The sequence below is a fragment of the Bos grunniens genome, chromosome 6 (assembly GCF_055505025.1).
Source record: "Bos grunniens cultivar Pamir isolate PY7600 chromosome 6, Bosgru_T2T1.0, whole genome shotgun sequence".
Taxonomy (NCBI): Eukaryota; Metazoa; Chordata; class Mammalia; order Artiodactyla; family Bovidae; genus Bos; species Bos grunniens.
The window spans coordinates 82,922,868-82,942,697 of NC_141170.1; the positions used below are offsets into that span (position 1 = coordinate 82,922,868).

Below are 19,830 nucleotides of genomic sequence, written 5' to 3' on the forward strand. Positions count from 1 at the left end.
AGAGTTGTATCAGTTTTCCATTGCTATGTAACAAGTTACCAGAGATTCAGAAACTTAAAACAGTATACACTTGTTATCTTAACAATTTCTGTTGTTGTGCTGGTGCTCCGTCACTCATTCCCGTCTGATTCTTTGCAGCCCTACAGGACTGTAGCCCGCCAAGCTCTTCCACCCTTGAAATTTTTCAGGCAAGAATTCTGGAGTGGGGCGCCATTTCCTCCTCCAGGGGATCTTCTTGACCCAGGGATCGAGCCAGCATATCTTGCCTCCCTTACATTGGCAGGTGGATTCTTCACCACTGCGCCACTGTCAGAAGTACAGGTCCGGCATGTCTGGAGTCTCTTCCAGGTCCTGCCTGCCTGAAATCAAGGTGTTGGTCCAGGCTGCAATTCTCACCTGAGTTTAGGAGTCCTCTGCCAAGCTCATTGGCTGTTGGCAGAATTCATTTCCTTGTGGCTGTAGGGCTGAGTTGCTGTTTTTACTTCTCCTAGTCAGATGGCAAGGAGACTCCCAGCCCCTCGAAGGTGTCCCAATTCCTTGCCACTTGGCCTCCTCTCTACCAGCCAAATGGGATGCTTGTTTTCCCCTAGGCCAGACAGAATGTGTCTCCTTGACTTCTGGTACCAGCTGGAAAAAATACTATCTTTTAAAGGACTATGTGATTAGGTCTGGCCCACTCAGATAATCTTTCTATTTTAAGGTCAGCTGACCTGGGACTTTAATTACAAAATCACCCCCCCAGCTGTGCTTGACTGAATAACTGAGGGAAGATATGTGCTTATCAGAGGCAGGGAATCTCCAGGGCCCTCTTAGAATTCTGCCTACCTCAGTGCATCTGGTGGAGAAGGCAATGGCAACCCACTCCAGTACTCTTGCCTGGAAAATCCCATGGACGGAGGAGCCTGGTGGGCTGCAGTCAATGGGGTCTCGAAGAGTTGGACACGACTGAGCAACTTCACTTTCACTTTTCACTTTCATGCATTGAAGAAGGAAATGGCAACCCACTCCAGTGTTCTTGCCTGGAGAATCCCAGGGATGGGGGAGCCTGGTGGGCTGCTGTCTATGGGGTCGCACAGAGTCGGACAAGACTGAAGCGACTTAGCAGCAGCAGCAGCAGCAGCAGTGGGTCTGGATAAGCGGAAGAGGAATCACCTGGGAATCACCTGCCTCCACAACCCATGCAAAGTTTGATGTTGCCGATTTCTAAAATCAGGGGTAGATTTGGAGCCTCTGGACTAGTGGCAGTTGCAAATGCAATTGTTTTCAGGGGCCAAGCAGGTAGCAGGGCTCAGTCACATGAACTTCCAGTATTTTCTGTCCACACAAAGCTTTCCATCAGGTGGCAAGGTCATCATTAGTGACATCATCTGTTTCAGCTTTGGGGACCCTCCCCGATTCAGCAGGCACAGTTCATTCAAATTGCAAATGCAGTCTCAACACAAATTTTAAATGCCCAGTCTCATGGAGTAATCATTTTTCTGTTTACAACTGGAAGTTCCCTCCTTATCAGCCTCACAGACCCACACAAAGAAGGGGGTTGTGATTTGGCTTTTTGTTTCTACACCCCTAAAAGATTCTATTTCTGCCAGATAATCTGGATGAAGACCAGGGAGAGGTAGGAACAGAGGGGATCTGGAAAGTTCATACTTTGCTGAGTGTTGCACTCTCTGGCAAGGGCTTATTTGAACCTACGCTGGTGGGCATTCTGCAGATTCTTTTAAGATTTCTCCCCGTGCCTCTGCCTCCCTTACATGCAAACATGTGCTGTTTCTGGGTGCATGCACGCACACACTGATTCTCTCTCCCTCCCTCTCATGCACACATCTCTAGGGTTCTCCAACTTGCAGATTTTTTTTTTTTTTTAATACAGGTGAAGCACTCTCTTCCTACTCTTGCATGTAAAGCTCCTAACTCAGCCTTTGTAAATCTGGATGGTCTCCTCCAAAAGCACTCAGCTGTGAGGGGTAGAGATTTGTTAGTGGAGTTGAGCATATTTTCACAAGTTCATGATGCTTGCTTGTGCAGTTTGATGAATCTCTGTGTTGTATTCATCTTTTTGTAACTGGTTTGTAGGTGTTCTTCCTATTTTTCTAGATTCCAATATTTTGTCAGTTATATCACCTCTCTTAATTTGCATATGGAATCTTTTTTATCATATCTAAGTTTCAAATATTCATGTAAAGTTACCAATTGTTTCTCCCCTTTGCTCCTTTTTTGAATTGGTAATATTTTAATTAGCATTTAACTTTATATTTTAAAAATCATATTTGATGTGACAAAGTTAAACTAATCAAAATCTTTTACTAATTCTTAAGGATCTGATAACTCTAAACATTGGAATAGTGTTACCCTTATGTTTTGAACAAAAAGGGAAATATACTTAAAGTGACAATTTAGGTATGTCATAGTCATATTTAAACCAGTCTTAGTGCTTTTCTAGATTTATTAAAAAGTTTACTAAATAGAAGAAAGTGGCAAAATGCCAGCCTTTTTATAATCTAATGGTAAAGTTCAAGCAAAGAATACAAAACTCAAAGGAGTAGCCAGAGGACCTAACATTTGTTCTCCCTGTGTCATTTAATCCTCATAATATTGCAGAGTAAGTATTGTTATCTCCATTTCACAGGTGAGCTCACTGAAGCTTAAAATGATTAAGTGACTGGGCCAAGAAATTTAGTTTTAAAGCTGAAATTTGAACCCAGGATTCTTTGGTTCTAAGCCTGGGTAATTACCATGATATCTTTTTGAACATCCATTTTTTGAACATCCATTTCAAGTATCCAACCCTGAAAAAATGTGCAATTTTATACAATACTTCCCAAGGTGGAGATATATGTAGAAGTGCCCAGAAGAATATTTAGCCCTTGATCATTACTCTTTGTATTGACTTTAGGAAAAAAGAACACAGAAAATAATCAAATACTTTCAGCCTTTTAAGAAGTCTTACCTTGCTTCTAAACACTTAGACAGTGACATTCTGTTTAGGTCTTTTTTTTCTTGTTTTGAATGACAGGCCAAGGTCCTTGTGTAGTTTGATTGAGAGGTGTCAAGTGGGAATAAAAAAAAAAAAGGCGTAGGAAAATATCATCCCTGGGAAGCCAGTGCTCCCACCAGAAATTTCTTTGAGCACTTGCAGCTTCCATCCTGATAATATGAATTTCTACTATGTTAGTCCTGTATGATATTTTTAGAAAAACTGGCTATAGGACATTAAGATGATTCAAAGAGTCTAAAGAATTTAGAACTCTGTAACTTAGCTTACTGATAGTCTAGAATGGTGTTAAGGGAAATTAAACAATATTGGTATTCATGAGTTCATTAAGAATATATGTTAGACTTAAAGAGTTCCTGTATGGTCTACAAAAGGTGTACTCTTTACAAGAAATAAGTATTTTGAATTCACAGTCAGTCCAGTGAAGCCAGATTATGCTAAGGCTGTTTTGTGTTTACTACTTAACATTAAAGATGTGGGTGTGTGAGAACAGTTGGCTGTAAATGGCACCTAATGATAGGAATGCCTGCTGGTGGCACATAAACAGCTACAGGCACAAGATAAAACATCTCAGCCCTCCTGAGGATCCTTGCACCATCTAACTTCTCCACAAATAGCATTTATATCTTTGGAAATGTATGAAGTTTCATTTGCCAAAATGAATGTCTCAGTGTTCAAGAGTTAGGTAATGGCAGCCCCAGGACATCAATTTAGGCTGGAATAGTGTGTATTTATACATACAATCATTGGAGAGCAAGGCCCTTGGAAGTTTTGAAACAATCACTGTTTAAGGTTCATGGAAAGTTCACTAAATCATTTTTTAAGATTGAAAGAAAGTGAAAGTGCTAGTTGTGTCTGACACTTTGTGACTCCACGGACTATGGCCTGCCAGGCTCCTCTGTCCATGGGATTCTCCAGGCAAGGATACTGGAGTGGTTGCTATTCCCTTCTCCAGGGGATCTTCCTAACCCAGGGATCAAACCTGGGTCTCCCACATTGCAGGCAGGTTCTTTCCCATCTGAGCCTTAGAGTTCATAAATGTTTTATCTATCCAACTCACCAGTTCTCACAGATTCAAGGAGGCAAAAAGGGATCTAACTATAGTGTTAGTTTTATTCATGGTTAAACTGGATTTAAGGCCATGGCTGGGTTTTCTATCTCCTTCTGGAAACATAAACTGCAGGATGCTGGTTTATTTACCAAGGAGCGGGCAGAAAAGCTGAAACCCCACAGCAACACACCTGGTGGCCATGGGCAGAGGCATGAGACAATATAAGCTTGAATATAGGTTTCTATGCTTCCATAAGAGTAGATATACCCTGCACCCTACCTCTTCCTATATTTCCATGTACATCAACCTCTCATCACCTCTCACTGAGCAAAAGTTCATACATGGACAGCCACATGGACACGTATACACATACCACTGTGCTGTGCTGAGCAGGAAAAACCACTGTCTCAGATGAGCTGCAGGCATGGGAATTCTATTTTAATGAATGGAATTGATACTTTCAGTGTAAATACTTTCAGCTTCACTGCAGAATTGTGTCATACTGAAAATCAGTTGATTCTAAACATCCTAGGGCTAAGGAACAACTTTGCCAGCAATGGCAGAAACAATAATAACAAAAAACAAAGACTGTATCTCTTAATCTATATTACGTTTATTATGGAAAGTGAAAAAAAGCAACAAAATCATATTTGACATTTTTTAAGGATAAAACTAAGTCATCAGTTGAATTTCATTCATTCATCCATTCAAAACTCAAATCCAAAATGAGGGTGGATGTGTAGGTAATTTCAAAATCTTGATCTATCCTCATGTAAATCATAATATTCCATCTTTTCTCCTAGGTAATGAAATTTTATTGATAGGTCAATTTACAGAGGATGGGAACTTTCTTAAGTAAGCAATTTAATGACCTTTGTCTATAGGCATCATGAAAAGACATAACTTTAGATTCATAAATGGAATTTCACTTTATTACTGTTTCTTCAGTGATTTAACATCATACTACACTTTTGGTCTTTATCCACTGAGTACACACATAAATGATTCTTATATTGATGTCTATAATTTTTCTGGTTGGCACTTAAATTAATACATGACTTCCAAAATAATTACATAAATTTAAATTTATCTTTTAAGCAACAGTAAATATTGACATGAAGATTTCATGTATGCTTTTCTAACATCCATTTTTGGTAGTTAAAAAACACAGCTAGGTGTAGTTGTAATTATAGTATTTTTATGGTGTTTAACCTTTTTTAATCTAAGATATAAAGATGGCACATTCAGTCTTTAAAATATGAGTACCTATGAAATGGTATAATTGACTTTCTATTGAGAAGTGGTTATATTTGTACTTTGCCATACAGAAGTTTCTGTTGATGGCAATTCTGGTATTTCTTTTCATAACTTCAACCTAATATCCAGCCAATATAATTATTAGTGTCAAAATATCAGGATCAACTCATATTAGGTTTTAAGGACCAGATTAGACTTTTCGATGTCTAACAGAGTACTTCCTTTTGAAGAAATGAGAGAAACTAAAACAACATCGATTCACTGACTGGAACTGTGATAAATTGACTACTGTCCAGTACTGACATGTGCTGGCTAATGACTCTAATCTTGTTATCTAATCCACACAGTGTCACCAACTGTCAATAACAGTCATTTATTTGAGTCCATTTTAAGGAAATCCCAATTGCTAACATCCTGTTATTCTACCAGTGTCATTTCTAACTTCTAAAAATAAAATCTTTACTCTTTGACTTGTCTTTGGTGTTGCTAAACATTGTTTTGCCAATCTCAAGAGAAGAATGCCTGCAATCATGTTTCACCTTGAGTGATTATATACCCTTTTGAAATCTAGAGATACAGCTCTACAATACAGAGCTTTTCTGAGCCTGTGCACATAAACGCGCCACCGAACGCACAAAAGGAGTCTATGAAGCACAACTGGTTTCCCCCGGTGTTTGTCATTTCCAGATAAAACATTAGGTACTTAAAGAACAGCACTAAACCTTTGCAGCTGCTCAAGTACCTGTCTGTGTCTCAAGTAATATCACCTAGATTTTCGTGACTCGGTGGGGCTGGGCTTTCTTGGCGCTTAGGAAATGTGCTACGAGGGAGTAACACCGTTAAATGAGGAGCATATAATCTGGTATCAATCTGCGTGAAACCAAACAGTCATGAAAAGATGCAATTTTCAATTAGTTGTTTTAATTTGTGATCGATTTAAATGTACCAGTATGAATAAAATGCCTTTACGTGTGCATATATATGTGGGTAATCTATTTACAGTTATGTTACGTATACATTTTTATGTGTAGAAAACGAAAATTCACATTGATTAGCCTTTTTGAGGCTTTTGAACAACTGTTTCTTCTTCCTACTTTCCACTGCTTTGAGAATTTAGATAATTCATACAAGGTATGTACACAATCACACCCATAGTATGTACATCCTAATCACACAACACAGAGAAGATGTGTGAGGAATGTAAATCAACCCAGTGGTCAAAGAACTGACCTTACCTGTGACTAATGGCATGGGGAATTAGCCCTGGCATATTTGGTAACAGGCCAATCTACTGATGACTGCATTCAGCCTTTGTGATAATTATGTTATCTACTCTGGGAGATGATTAAAAGAAGAAAACAACAGCCCTTTCTGACCTTCAAAAACGAAAGGACAAATTCTGTCACTTAACACACATGCACACTTCTGTTGGTTTTATTCACTTTCGGCCATGTGCCTACCTGATGACAGAACTTGGCCTTAAAATGGGATGCAGCGTTTTTTTTTGTTTTGTTTTGTTTTTTTTTTCCTACACATAAAAATAGAAAACCAACTGCTCACAGACTGTACATACTTACAAAATGTACTGATGTACCACAACCAGCTACAGGGTAATGCACAATATAGTGTTTACATGTTAGTACAGCAGAGATAAATACATTTAGAAGTTTAGTAATTCTTAGTATATTTCCTTCTTGGGTTTACAGGCCCTGAAGACCTTTCTCAAATACCTGGGAAAGGTATTTCCAGATGCCCTTAAAAACAAGACTTAGTCTCTCCAACCCTTTAGGGAATGGGGAGTGTGAGAATAATACTGTAATCTTCCAAGTTACCAACATCAGAAATGATGGAAAACATTTTACAAAATAATTTATTCAAAGATGTGGTTAAATAAATGCTACGAAGTCTAAATGGGTAAGCCCCTTCTGCTCATTTCATAGTTTGCTCTATACATAACACAAAAACAATATGAACCATAAAAAAATGTTTAACTTCTCAAAAGTTTTGCTTAAAAATAATTTAATTTTTAAAGGAACAAAGAGTAATGCTAGCAGCAAGGTCAAAAAGCAAGCTATCCTTTTCACTCCAAAATAAACGGATGGCCTCCCATATCTTAAAAGATCGAGAAAGAAGTTAGTGTTTCTTCCCCACTCAATTCTCTTTAACACACTTAAATCATTAGGGTATTTGTCATCACAACTATCATCATGCTGGTTGATCATCAGTACCTTTTTCTAAAGTGTAAAATGCTGCTGCTGCTAAGTCGCTTGAGTCGGAAACACGTGATCTTTACTCCAGCCAGTTGATTTCGAGCTTGAACCCAAAAGAATACTTGGTGAAGAATTAGTATTTAGAAACGCCCATCTACAACATCATATTCACGTTTTAGCTAGTCCTCATTTGAGAACCCATTTATTTCATAGCTAAATCTGGTAATCTTCCAGGCAGAGTTAACTGAATTGCTTTCTTATAGGCTAGTATCCAGGGAGAGTAATTACTATACATTTAACCTTCCATTTCAACCGTGTTTCTGGATGAAGCTGTCTTGAATTTTAAGCTAGCAAGACTCTTGGTGATTCCTTTGGTCTTGACTAATGTTAAAACAGAGCTGTTAACCATCAGATCTAATGTTCACTAGTGTTGTACCTCTCTATGGAGCTCTTACGTAAGTTTTTCCAGCAAGAAAGCAGAAATTATGCCTTTGCTACTTTTATCCCATGGGTTATGGTCAGTCTTCATGGAGCAAACCATAAATATATAATGGTGTGCCCATAATAGATGCACTTGGTGATATAACTGCCTCTTTTTGGCACATTATTGCTTGACTTTAATTTCATTATCAACAGTCTTTATTCTCAGGATGAGTAGCTGAGATATCTGGGTCTTAGAAAAACACACCAAACTTGGGAATAACACCTTGTTGCACCATTCTGGCCCTCACAGTCATTTCACCAAGGCTTGCCGTTATTCAAATGTCCTTTTGATTATCACCTTGATTCACCTAACAGCCAACAGTAATTTTTCAGGGTTTTTTTGTTTTGTTTGTTCCTATCTACACATATATACCAATGTACTGGATTTGCTTTGAGAGAGGTTATTTGGTTGTGGCAAGTGAGTAGTTTAGCTGGTGAATGTTCACAGTTAAAAGTAGCTGTAATGAACTCTGGTAGATGTCACTGATTTGTGAGACAGAATTTTTCCACTTCAATCCATCTTCATTTATGTCCTTGGTCATTGCAAATCAAGTTTATTTCTGTAGCCAAGGAGAATTCATTTTTTTCCAACAGTAGGGTAAAGGTCATGGAAATATGTTTCAGTCTTTCCAAGACTAATTTTTCCCCTTTTGCAAAAAAATGTCTAAAACTTTGTAGATATCCTTCAGCCTATGTGTCTACACAATGACATTTATAAATTACTCAGCTGGCTGCAGAATTTCATTAAGAAGGATAAAGTTTCAAAGTTGGACAGGAGATCTGGCACGTTACCTGTTATTTGCCAGGTGGCAGCAGCTGACCCACCTTTGGAGATTCAACCCAAAGGGCCACACATGGAACCAAGAACATTGCTAACAGAAAAGAAAATGCTCAGATGGGAATATAAAACAGCAAGCACTGAGGCAGAGGAGGGCGAGACTTCTGGTTCACTGTGTAGACAGAACAGGGATAGAGACAAGATGGTCAGTTTATTTATCCAAGATACTGCTGAGTTCACTGCATTATTATCACAAAGGGAAGTTCATAGGCTCTGTTTTTCAAATACCGCTTAGGACAAAGCTGGAGAGAGTAAACAGCGTCATCTCCATGGCAGCATTGGAGATGATTAGTAAATCAGACACGTAGAGGCCTACACAAGGCTACAAGTGACATTTGTGATATTCAGTAAACACACACACACATATATATATGCAAACCTTATCCTAATGTATTGTTTTCCTTTATACTGATTCTTAAAAAGTAGACAAGGGCTGTGGTAAATTATGCGGTACTAGAAATGGACAAATTGTTAAACACTTGCACAATATGTAGGAGGAAGAAAAGACAGTTTCTCACATTTTGGAAGCAAAACAGTAACAAAGAGGATACAACAGAGGCCAAACAATTTACATTAACAGCCTATTCATATAGGTCCTCTGTAAACAAATCTTAAAGTCACATCATATCCTAGTCTTCATGTGGTATATACAGATATTTCCCAAATGATAGGAAATCCCAGAGATGAGAGGAAGACTATCAGAATAAGCTAGAACAATAAAAACCTTAATACTCTTAGATACAACCCAAAGCAGTTTTCCTTTTCTGCTTTCTTAAGATGACAAGCTCTTGTTAAGAACTTGGTTCCAAAATTCAACCTCTAGGGTATATGGTACACATGCATATTCAGTCCAATTTATTCCAGTTATGATATTTAACCTATAACATGGAGAACACTGATATCCAAAATAATAAATATTCGACCATTCTAAAGATTAAAGATCATCAGAAATCAAATTATATTCAATAGAGCTGACTTGTCAAGGTAGGAAAACACAGTAATATTTTTTTATAAATATTTCATTTTGGATGCAAACAAAAAAGGTTTCTGGTCCACTTTGGCCTAACAAAACATTTAACACGTGCCATGGATCCAAAACACAAAGCTTAATTAGGATTTCAGTGTATGTAAAGTAGTTGGTCTGTGGCATCAAGGGTAATACTCCAGAAAGACATAATTAGAAAAACACTGAAGATAAGTAGATACATGACAGTTGAAATGGTCACATTTTTCTTGTAGTCATAAAATAGAAAAATCGGTATTTAAATGAAAAATTTTCACTGGGTATACATCTTCCCATGTTAAACATATGGATGGCCTAAGTCATCCCTTTTTTCCTGCTGGTTTAAAAAATATCTTATACTGATCTACTTAATAAAGTATTCCCTCCATTTATTTCAACAACTAAAATACATTTAAAAGGACCAAAAGATAACTAAAAGAAATAAGGACAAAAACAGCTTTCAACACTGTGTGTGTCATGCAGGTAACGAATAAGCAGAGCAAGTTCAAAGAGTCTGCCATGAAAATTGTTTTGCAACTTCATTTGCTGAGTGAACCTAAGGAATCACAAATGATGTCCTGAATGTGTATGTGTCATAGATCCAAGTGAAAGAGCGTTTTCAAAACAAGGTTTTATCCTGAGAATCTTTGGGGGATCATAATGCAGAAACACCACTGTTTTGAATAGGCTCCTGTCTTATTTATCTATTTGATGAGCTATGTCTGTGACAATTTTTTTCAGGTCTTTTCCTTCTGTAAGATTCAGTAAGTGAGAAGAAAGCTTTTGTAACATTTTGTGACAATCTTTAGAGTGTGGTAAAGATTGAAAGTAAAAAATTGAAGATTAAGAAGTAAAGGTTAGTTTCAGTCCCCAGAAAAACCAAAGTGACTCTAGCACACTTTAAGTTTTAATTGATTGAATTTTATTAATTTGCTTCTAATGTGTGACAACAACAATGTCTACAACTCTCTTTGGCCTCTGTTTCCTTTCACTATTTATAAATCACATGGTTACTCCAACCTCATGAAAACTAATATTATTACCAGATGCTAAATTCTTCCTTTTTTCCCATTTTAATGCAGGGACAGCCTGTTCTAGACAGTTCAGAGCAGAGGGTGACCTGGGCCCACCCATCTGGAGCGGGTACTGTTGACAGCTGCCACTGTGTACAGAGGGTGTTCTCTATGTGTACACAGCACGTGGGAGGGAGACAGCCAGTGAGTGAGACAGGAGGGAGGTTAAACTCTGGCAAAGGCATCTCCTACAGAAGTGACATGAACACTGCAGCCAATGGGTATTTAAGTCCCAAAGAGAGAGTTTTAGACGCAATTCATTATTAATAATTTTGGCTGCTAATTTGATGGTAATTTCTACTTAGATAGTCTTCTTAGTAGAGGCCAACTGGTAAGAAACAAACATGTGCTTTATTTAAAAATTCATTGTAAGTTTCAATTCTAACACCTGTAATTGCCATTCTCTGGCTCTGACTCTGAGAATGGCTCTGTGGTCTGCTTATGTACGCTTCATAGACAGTCCAATTACTTTGAAAGAAATTGATGACTATTGACTAATTTATGTCTGATGTAGCTTGTGGTGTTAAAGTTGAGGTATGATATCCTCCTGCAATATGTTCAGAATCTGCAAAAGAGAATCCAAATTAAAAAAAAAATAGAAACTTTGCATTGACTACACAAATGGCATTTATGAATCTCTGGAGAGATAGTATACAGCTGGACAATTCTTTCCTGGCTCATCAGGGCAGTGAGTTTAGAGAAAGCAGCCAACGCCCCTTCATCACTAACAGTGATTCTCTAAATGCAAGGTGGAAACCAACAACCTCCAGGGCTCACTCCTCTCTTCCCCACGAGCCCCACTCAAGCCCTGTTGGTCACCCAGCCAGTGCCCTGCACAACACTCATGGGCCCCAAGGACACGCTTCCATTATGGAGACAGGTGAGGGCTCAGCTCAAACAGGTGCCTATATTCTCAAGGACTAAGCTCACCCAAAGCTTAGTTTTAGTAAAGGCAGCTTTACTAAAGCTGTTTTAGTAAATGATGTTTTAGTAAAGGCAGCTTCTTTTAATGGGTTGGAAGGATGAGATATGATGGTATTTCTCTTAAAATTAATAGGCTTGAAGAGATTACCTTTTTTACCACAGATTAGTCTTAAGCAATTAGATGATATTAGTCTGCATACAAAAGCAGCAAGGGAGCTCATTTCTATTTGACTACATTTTCTATTAGAAGCTACCGAACCAAATCAAAACAAAAATACAAACTGCATCCTGTTTACAGGAGCCACAATTAAACCTGTTGTTTTTGTTACTCAGGAGACTTTCCTTTTTTCAACATAAGAAAAGGAGTGTTGGGTAATTGGTTATTTATAATTCCTTACCAGAACCTTAACATTCTCAGCAGAATGTTATTGGAGACAGCTGAACAACATAAAACTCAGTATTATCAATAATATGATAATTCTCTTCAAGAATTCAGTCACATGTATTTCCTCTTGGGCAAGGAAATATGAATTTAATCTAAGCACAATCACAGAGATGACCCTTGCCCTTAGTGTAGGAAAATGTATATACATAAATTCATGTTTTATGTGGGCAGTATTCAAATGGTTTGCTAACTTTTTTCCTAATATAACTTTCTTATGTTTATTAACAGGTATAACAAGGTTTATAAAAAGGATTATATGCAGATGTTTACAAATATTATTTCATATTTGGCATTTTATGCATGTAAGTACTTTATTTATATCCTCTAGCTGAGGAATGAGTCAAATTTGTTTCCATTTTTTTTCCATGATATTTCTCATCACCTACTTAAATTTTGTGTGGTATCAGCATTCTTATTGCATTGGACTACAAAGTATAACTGTATTTGCTAACAGTGTCTTTGCTACTTTTAATATAAAGCAGGGGTTTTAATGGAAATACCATAGTGTGATAAATTGAGGCAGTAATATAAAATGACACATGTGTAATGAGCATGTTATTCTAAAAACATCATATTAAAAAAAAACAGTGTTATTTCCTCTTAATTAAGGTTGTAAACCTTCAGTGAAGCTTACTTCTTCACTTCCTTTCAAATTGAAACAATATTTTTTATTTATGGAGCCCCAAGCAAAGGACCCAGCAATTCTTAGTAGCAATTTCTGTGAGTTAATGCTTTCTCTTCCTGGTCCCTCAGAAAGAAAATTAAGTAAGCTCTGACATAGACAGATGGACACCTCTGAAGCTTGTAGCAGTATCCAAGGGCTTCTGGACATGTTCCTTTTCAATCTAACACAGAAGAAGGAGCAGGACGAATGCAGCAGGTGGGGCGTCGAAAGTTCTGCAGCATGGACTGGAAAACGCTGTGCTGCCTGCCTTTGAGCTTTTTATTAGAAGAAGTATCTGAGGAGATGGACCTCCGGCTCTGGCCGCTTTGAGCTTTGATTAACTTCTCGTGTTCTCTGATCTGTCTTTGTAAATGGTTCTGTATGGCGATGCCCAGGGACTCCGGGTCCAGGGAAGCGCCATACACCTCCCAGGTCATGCCCTGCTCGTCCCACACCACGTCCCGGACACGCTTGGACTGTTTCAACTGGAGCTTGGAGTCGGCACTCAGCTGCTTCTTCTTCTCTCCTGGAGTGAGTCCCACCTGGGCGGCAGCAGCTGTCACGTTTAACTTCTGCTCCTTGAGGAACTCGCTGACTCGGCTGGCCCGGCGGGGGCTGGCTTTGACGGAGCGAGAAGGGGTCCTTTTGCCAGAGCCAGGACTAGAGTCCCCAATGGCATCCGACGGCAGGCTTAGGCTGGCAGCTGTCTTGGTCTGTCTGTTTTCTTCCCCAGTGCCCTCCTGGCTCCTTCTAACTGGGGAGGGTGTAGGGCTGGCACCTGATGCCACGCCTCCACTTTCTTGAGATTTAGGATTGAGCAGTAGGCTTTTGGCCTCTGCCCTTGCCCTCACCTCCAGGATATCGATGCCAGGAGATTCTTGTTCTTTCATTATCTGAGGAGACGCAAGCTTCTTCTCTCTTGCATCCCCTTGATTAGTGAGATCCAAGCTCCTGGACTGGTCGGCTCTGCTGGCAGGGCCACAGTAGTCGGAGAGTTTGCAGTCGGGGTCTGGTTTGTGGCCACTGGTGGTTGCCACTGCAAACTCAGATGGCTTCGTTTCACATTTCCCTAATCCGTGACCTGTTTCAACTTGACGTCCTGCGCTAAGAGAAGTCTGGTCACTGGGGCTAGCTTTCAGGGAGGTAGAAGTAGTACCCGAAAGCTGTCTAAAGGTAAGCTCTTGCCCTGCTAGGGTCATTCCCGCTGATTTCCCGTCTTGTTTACACGTCTCCTGAGCATCACTGGATGACACGTTGATGGCTGAGGTTTTAAGGACCTCCCCCGGTAGGCTCCCTGACTTATTTTCTCCTTGGAAAGCTGCAGAAACAGCTGTAGCTGTCTGGATGTGCACCGCTGGCATAAGGTCACGGCACTGACCCGCCTCCCTGGGGTCTAGGGTGTTCTCAGACAGCTCCAACGTGTGGTTCGCGCTGCCGTGGCAAATGACACGCAGCTGTTCTTGTTCGAACCGCTCTGGAGCAGGGGTTTCCTTTAAGAATGCAGCGAGGATGCTGGGGCTGGTGGACGCCGATCTGCTCTGGACACTCGCCACTGCCTGCACCTCGGCATCTTGCTGAGCCCTGGGCGGGGTTTTCTTGATCTCATTTTCAGCTTGGCTGGTCATCGTACTTGCTTCTTTAAACCTTGACACTTGAGGCTGTGCTGCCAGCGGCACCTTCTCTGGATCTGGAGGAAACGTGGATCCGTTGCTAGGGAGGTGGGATGGTTGAGGAATCACCGAAGTCATGGCCTGGGTGTCTGAGGTGGCGGCAGAGGGTGGTTTGTTCCCCGAACATCCATCTTCTCCTGTTGGAGAGCCACAGGACCTTGTCTGGGAAGTGCAAACAGCTTGCTGCCTTTCTGCTTCGGGTCCACCTACAGTAGCGGAAGTAGGACTGAACGACCTGGCTGCTGTATCTTCAGTTTGCACTATTCCCTGCATTGTTTCTTGAGAAAGAAAATCACAGGGCATTTGATCTTTGCCACAGATGACCACCACCGGACAACTTGACTTCTCAGGTTGCCCTCCATCTGCAGTTCTCTGTGATTTCACCAGGGTATCTTCAGGCCCTGACTGGGGGCTGGCATGGGGCTGGTTGCCTGGGACAACTGGGTGGATGTGCTGATTGGCTGGCATTGTAAATGTTGCAGGTATTAGATCCTTGCCTGCTGCAGAACACAGGGCTGGTACTGTGGGCTCTCTGCCCCCTGACAGCTGAGTATTGCCAGGAGAGTTGAGTGTGGGAGATGCCTTCCCCACCTCACTGACAATGTCAGGAGAGGACATGGCTGCCTGCGTGGGCACATGCTCACTGGCCTGCATCAGGGCCTTGGCAGCTGTTCTGGGGCTGAGGTCTGGCTCTGCAGGAGTGCTGGAAAGGCCATTGGTGTTCTCACTCAGGACTTCTGGTCGAGGCTGGGGCGAGGCAACCTGCACCTCTCCCAGGCCCTCTTCTTCTCCAGAAGCTGCAATCAGGGATGTTTTGGCTGATCTCAGAGGGTCAGGTACAGTCCCCATGGAATCTCTCTCCGGGAAAAACCTTGGAGCTTGCACCTGGACAGCACTCCTTTAGGGAAGCAGCCGAAGCTCAAAGTGAAGATGCAATCAGGGGTGATTCCTCTGAAGGACCAATCTGTGAATCAAGGAAACAGTACCATTAATATAGTACAGTATCTGAGGGTTGAAACTATACCAATTTGTCACTTGTATAGGATCTCACAAGCACATGAAATCTTTTCTTTCCACAACTGTTGATATAAATGCAGATCTTGGGAAGAAAGATTATGGAAAAATTATTTTAATTATACAAGTATTATCTTGATATGTTAGTTTCTGCTTCATCCCATTGCTGTCTAGAAAATAGGCTTTTAACATATTAATACTTACATATGCACTTACTAACAACTTCAAGTCATTTGTGTAATCTGATTTACCAGATATCAGAAAATCCTATAAAGCAACTATAATCAAATGAATAAGTATTAAAATAAGAAATACCCAAACAGATATGTAGACTAGATTATCTTGAAATAGATCCAGATATAAAATGAGGATTTAATATATGACAAAAGAGGCATTTCAATCTAGTGACAAAAGGATGGATTATTTAATATAAGGGGCTGGCAAACTCATTAGTCATCTTAAATAAAAGAAAACTCTCTCTTATACCAAAAATAAATCTTAGATAGACTTAGAGAGATTAAAGGTTAAAATATAAATATTTAAATAAAAAACTCTGTTAAGAAAATATAAGCTCATAAATATATCTAGGAGCATGGTAGATAGGTTTCTTTGGCAAGGCAGAAAATATACCCAGAATTATGAGAGAAAACATCAGCACAGATGACTAAAAAAAATGACAAAACTTGTGCATGGCAAAAGATGACACAAACAGGTACAACAGGTTTAAAAAAGTGTTTTCAACCCTAGAGGACAGGCAAAAATATCTGAAATATAGTAGAAGTTCTTAAAAACTTATAAGGAGACAAATTAATCCATTGGAAAAATGGATATGGAAGCACAGTTTATAAGGTAGGAAATCCAATAGCCAACAACTTGATGAAAAGATGATCAAATTCATTTGTGATCAAAGAAATGCAAATAAAGAAACAATGAGATTTTACTCTATACCAACTGCACTTGCAAAAACTTTTAAAAAATGTTGTAACACCATGGCCTGGGAAGACCTTGTGAAAGGAAGTATTTCTATTAATTGTACGTGCAAATGTGTATTGTTGCAGCTTTCTTAGGGAAGTAGTTTAGCTTTTAAAACTAAAAATACACATGTCCTTCACTCAGTGATCCTATCAATAGAAATAAAATACCAGCATATGTAGATAAATATACAAGTATGTTTATTAAAAATGCTTTCCCTGGTAGCTCAGATGGTAAAGAATCCACCTGCAGTGGAGGAGACCTGGGTTCAATCTCTGGGTTGGGAAGATCCCCTGGACAAGGAAATGGCAACCCACTCTAGTATTCTTCCCTGTAAAATTCTGTGGAGAGAGGAGACTGGTGGGCTACAACCCATGAGATCACAGAGTTAGACACCACTGAGTGACTAACACGTGCACACATGTCTATTGGAGAACTATTTGTAGAGGCAAAAAACTCAAACTGGTTTCCTTAAAAGGCGGAGAGGCAGAATAAATCATGATATAGCTCTACAGTAGAGCATTTTACAACCATTAAAATAAATAGCTAATGAGGTTATAACTTTTCACTTGGGAGAAATTTCACCAAGGTATGGTTGAATGAGAAAAGCAAGGTACATAAAAGAATATATGTTTTCATTTCTGTAAAACAATGACCAAAAACTCTACATACATATGTGTTATGTGTGTGTTTGTGTGTAGTTATATAAGTCCCAAAAATATACATAATGAGACATATTAGGTGGCAAATGGAGTTTTCTGACTTAGAAATAGGGAAAAAGAGATGTAGGTATCCAAAAGTGGGAAAATTTTGGATGTTAACAAGTATATCTGAGTCTTTAAAAGTATATATGAAAATTTATTCATGTGTGTTCATGCATAAACATTTTTTTAGAAAGAATAACCAGACTATGTGATGAAGACACAGCAATGGTTCAGAAATTAGCAGATGACTGTTTTGATATTACTTCTATCACTCACAGGTTCTATGACCTCATGGGAATCACTTAATCTTTCTGCACCCCAAATTAACTCATTGGCAAAATGAATTATATGATTTCTAAGGGCTCTTCCAGCTCCAAATTTCAAAGATCCTACTTTTTGCATGTGATAGATAATAAATCAAACATCACAATCATAACTCCAGCTTTAGGGTCAAAGTAAGGCAAAGGTCAATCTGGTTGGGCCCAGATTTTGAAAATAAATACTTTTGTGTTTTGGTTTAATGGTATTTGATTGCTCAATCATATGGCATTTAACAATAAATCCAATTTATCTTCTTTCCCAAACAGCTCTTCTTCTAACTTCATTATTCATATTGATGGGTTAAAGATTTTCCCTTCCTTGGTCTTGACTGCTTTCTGCTCATTCAAATCACTTCCCCAGGTTTATGTTCCATTTCTTCCTTTCTAGAATTTTCTGTTGCAGTCACTTGTTGTGCCCCAAGCTTATTTTCCCTCTGCCTCTTTGGCATCTGTCTTTATTATACCTTTAGTACTACTATCTGACCTCATCTTCAAAAAGCAGACTTGTTCTTCAAAACCCCACTTAAACCCCATCCTTTCTGAAGGCTCCTAAGGCCTTTTAAGTCATAAAATCTCTCTCTCTTTTCAAAATTCTACAGCTATGGCCATCTGTGTTCTTTGTATTGTGCTTTTCATGTACTGTTTTTGTACTGTTGTTGCTTGTATAAATGTCTCATTTCTCCAGAAGTCCTTCAAGTCCCAGGAGGGAAGGGGACAATCTTATTGATTCTTTTCTGTTCACTCCTCAGGACACAGTGCAGAACCTTGTGCACAAAAAGGTGTTAATTGATCCCATTTCCCTCCAAAATGGCCATTATTAAGCCCTGCCAAATTTCAAAATAATAAGCAAATTTAAGCCATGACATGAAATAGTAATGAAAACACTATTTAAAAGAGTGCTGTTTTTTGGAAATAAAATAGTTGTATCTTATTTATGAGACTTTAAATAATTAAAAACAAGTCCATTGGCCACCTCCTATAAAAAGCTGGAAGGTCAGAACATCTGGTTGGGGGACATCTCCTTGTTATATGGCTAGAGCCAAGAAGCCTGGCTTGCCAGAGAGGACTGTAAAATATGAACACCTCAGAGTCCAGCAACTGAAGGCTGGAAGACTTAGAAAAGATGAGGGACTTCACTGAAATCTCATAAGTCACCGAGTTGATCCCCATTTCCCACAGAGAGCTGATTATACTAGTTTTCATTTAAAAGAACATTTTCTTTTTGTTTGCTTTGTTAGTAGCAGTTAAATTATCCATCAATTCAAGAAGAAAAGCCCAGATTGCTTGGTTAACACACGTAATTTGAAATCTCTTGATTCATGAGTAGATAGGAAATCAACACTACTTGAAACATATTTGCTATTGTAATTGTCACTGCATCTCCATGAGCCCTGGACAGACTGCTTAACCTCAAGAAACAATTCTCCTCCTTTTGCTCCTTTCCTCTCCAACTAAGTAGCAGAAATCTACAGTCTCTAATCGAAGAAGGCAATGGCACCCCACTCTAGTACTCTTGCCTGGAAAATCCCATGGACGGAGGAGCCTGGTGGGCTGTAGTCCATGAGGTCGCTAACAGTCGGACACGACTGAGCGACTTCATTTTCACTTTTCACTTTCATGCATTGGAGAAGGAAATGGCAACCCACTCCAGTGTTCTTGCCTGGAGAATCCCAGGGATGGGGGAGCCTGGTGGGCTGCCGTCAATGGGGTCGTACAGGGTCGGACACGACTGAAGCGACTTAGCAGTAGCAGCAGCACAGTCTCTAATAGGTTACACAGATAGGTTATTTAAAAAATGTAATGACTTGGTGGTTTAGAGTGAGGAGTAAGTCTTTAAAATCAGTAGGATCACATTGTGATAAGATTTAATAACCTTTAAAATTGAGGTTATTAAATGAGGTGGCCCACAGACTGAATAAATTCCTTCTGCAGGTCTGTCTGTGTGTTTCTTGCACAACTTTCCCTTCCATTTCCTTTCTCTTCCCCTCTCTCTCCTTTCCCTTTTTCTCTTCTCTTTGTCTATTGAAGATATCATTCATAAAAATCCATATTTCTCTCTTCTCTTTCTCTGCCTTCCCCCGCCCTCCCGCCCACCTCAGAAGACAAAACAAGGTGGCGATGTGAAGGTCAGTCTTTCTAGAGGGCAGGGGCATTTCAGACTCCACACAACCCTTCCTCACCTAGCCTGCTTCACTCCTTTGCATAATTTA

At 39.6% G+C, this 19,830-nt stretch overlaps 1 protein-coding gene across 2 annotated transcripts in view; it reads right to left on the bottom strand.

Annotated features, from left to right (window-relative positions):
• Positions 1 to 4,636: 4,636 nt before the first annotated feature.
• GPRIN3 (GPRIN family member 3) overlaps positions 4,637 to 19,830 on the bottom strand; it is a 77,356-nt gene continuing 62,162 nt past the window's right edge. The window contains exons 2-3 of one of the 2 annotated variants that reach the window (XM_086407798.1): positions 13,070 to 15,574; positions 4,637 to 11,472 (exon numbers count right to left, since the gene is read on the bottom strand). In XM_086407798.1, the coding sequence (XP_086263924.1) occupies positions 13,117 to 15,459 (2,343 nt within the window). In that variant the 5' untranslated portion in view covers positions 15,460 to 15,574 and the 3' untranslated portion in view covers positions 4,637 to 11,472; positions 13,070 to 13,116. Of the gene's footprint in view, positions 15,575 to 19,830 lie in introns of both variants that reach the window. The other variant, XM_086407797.1, reaches the window with a different exon arrangement.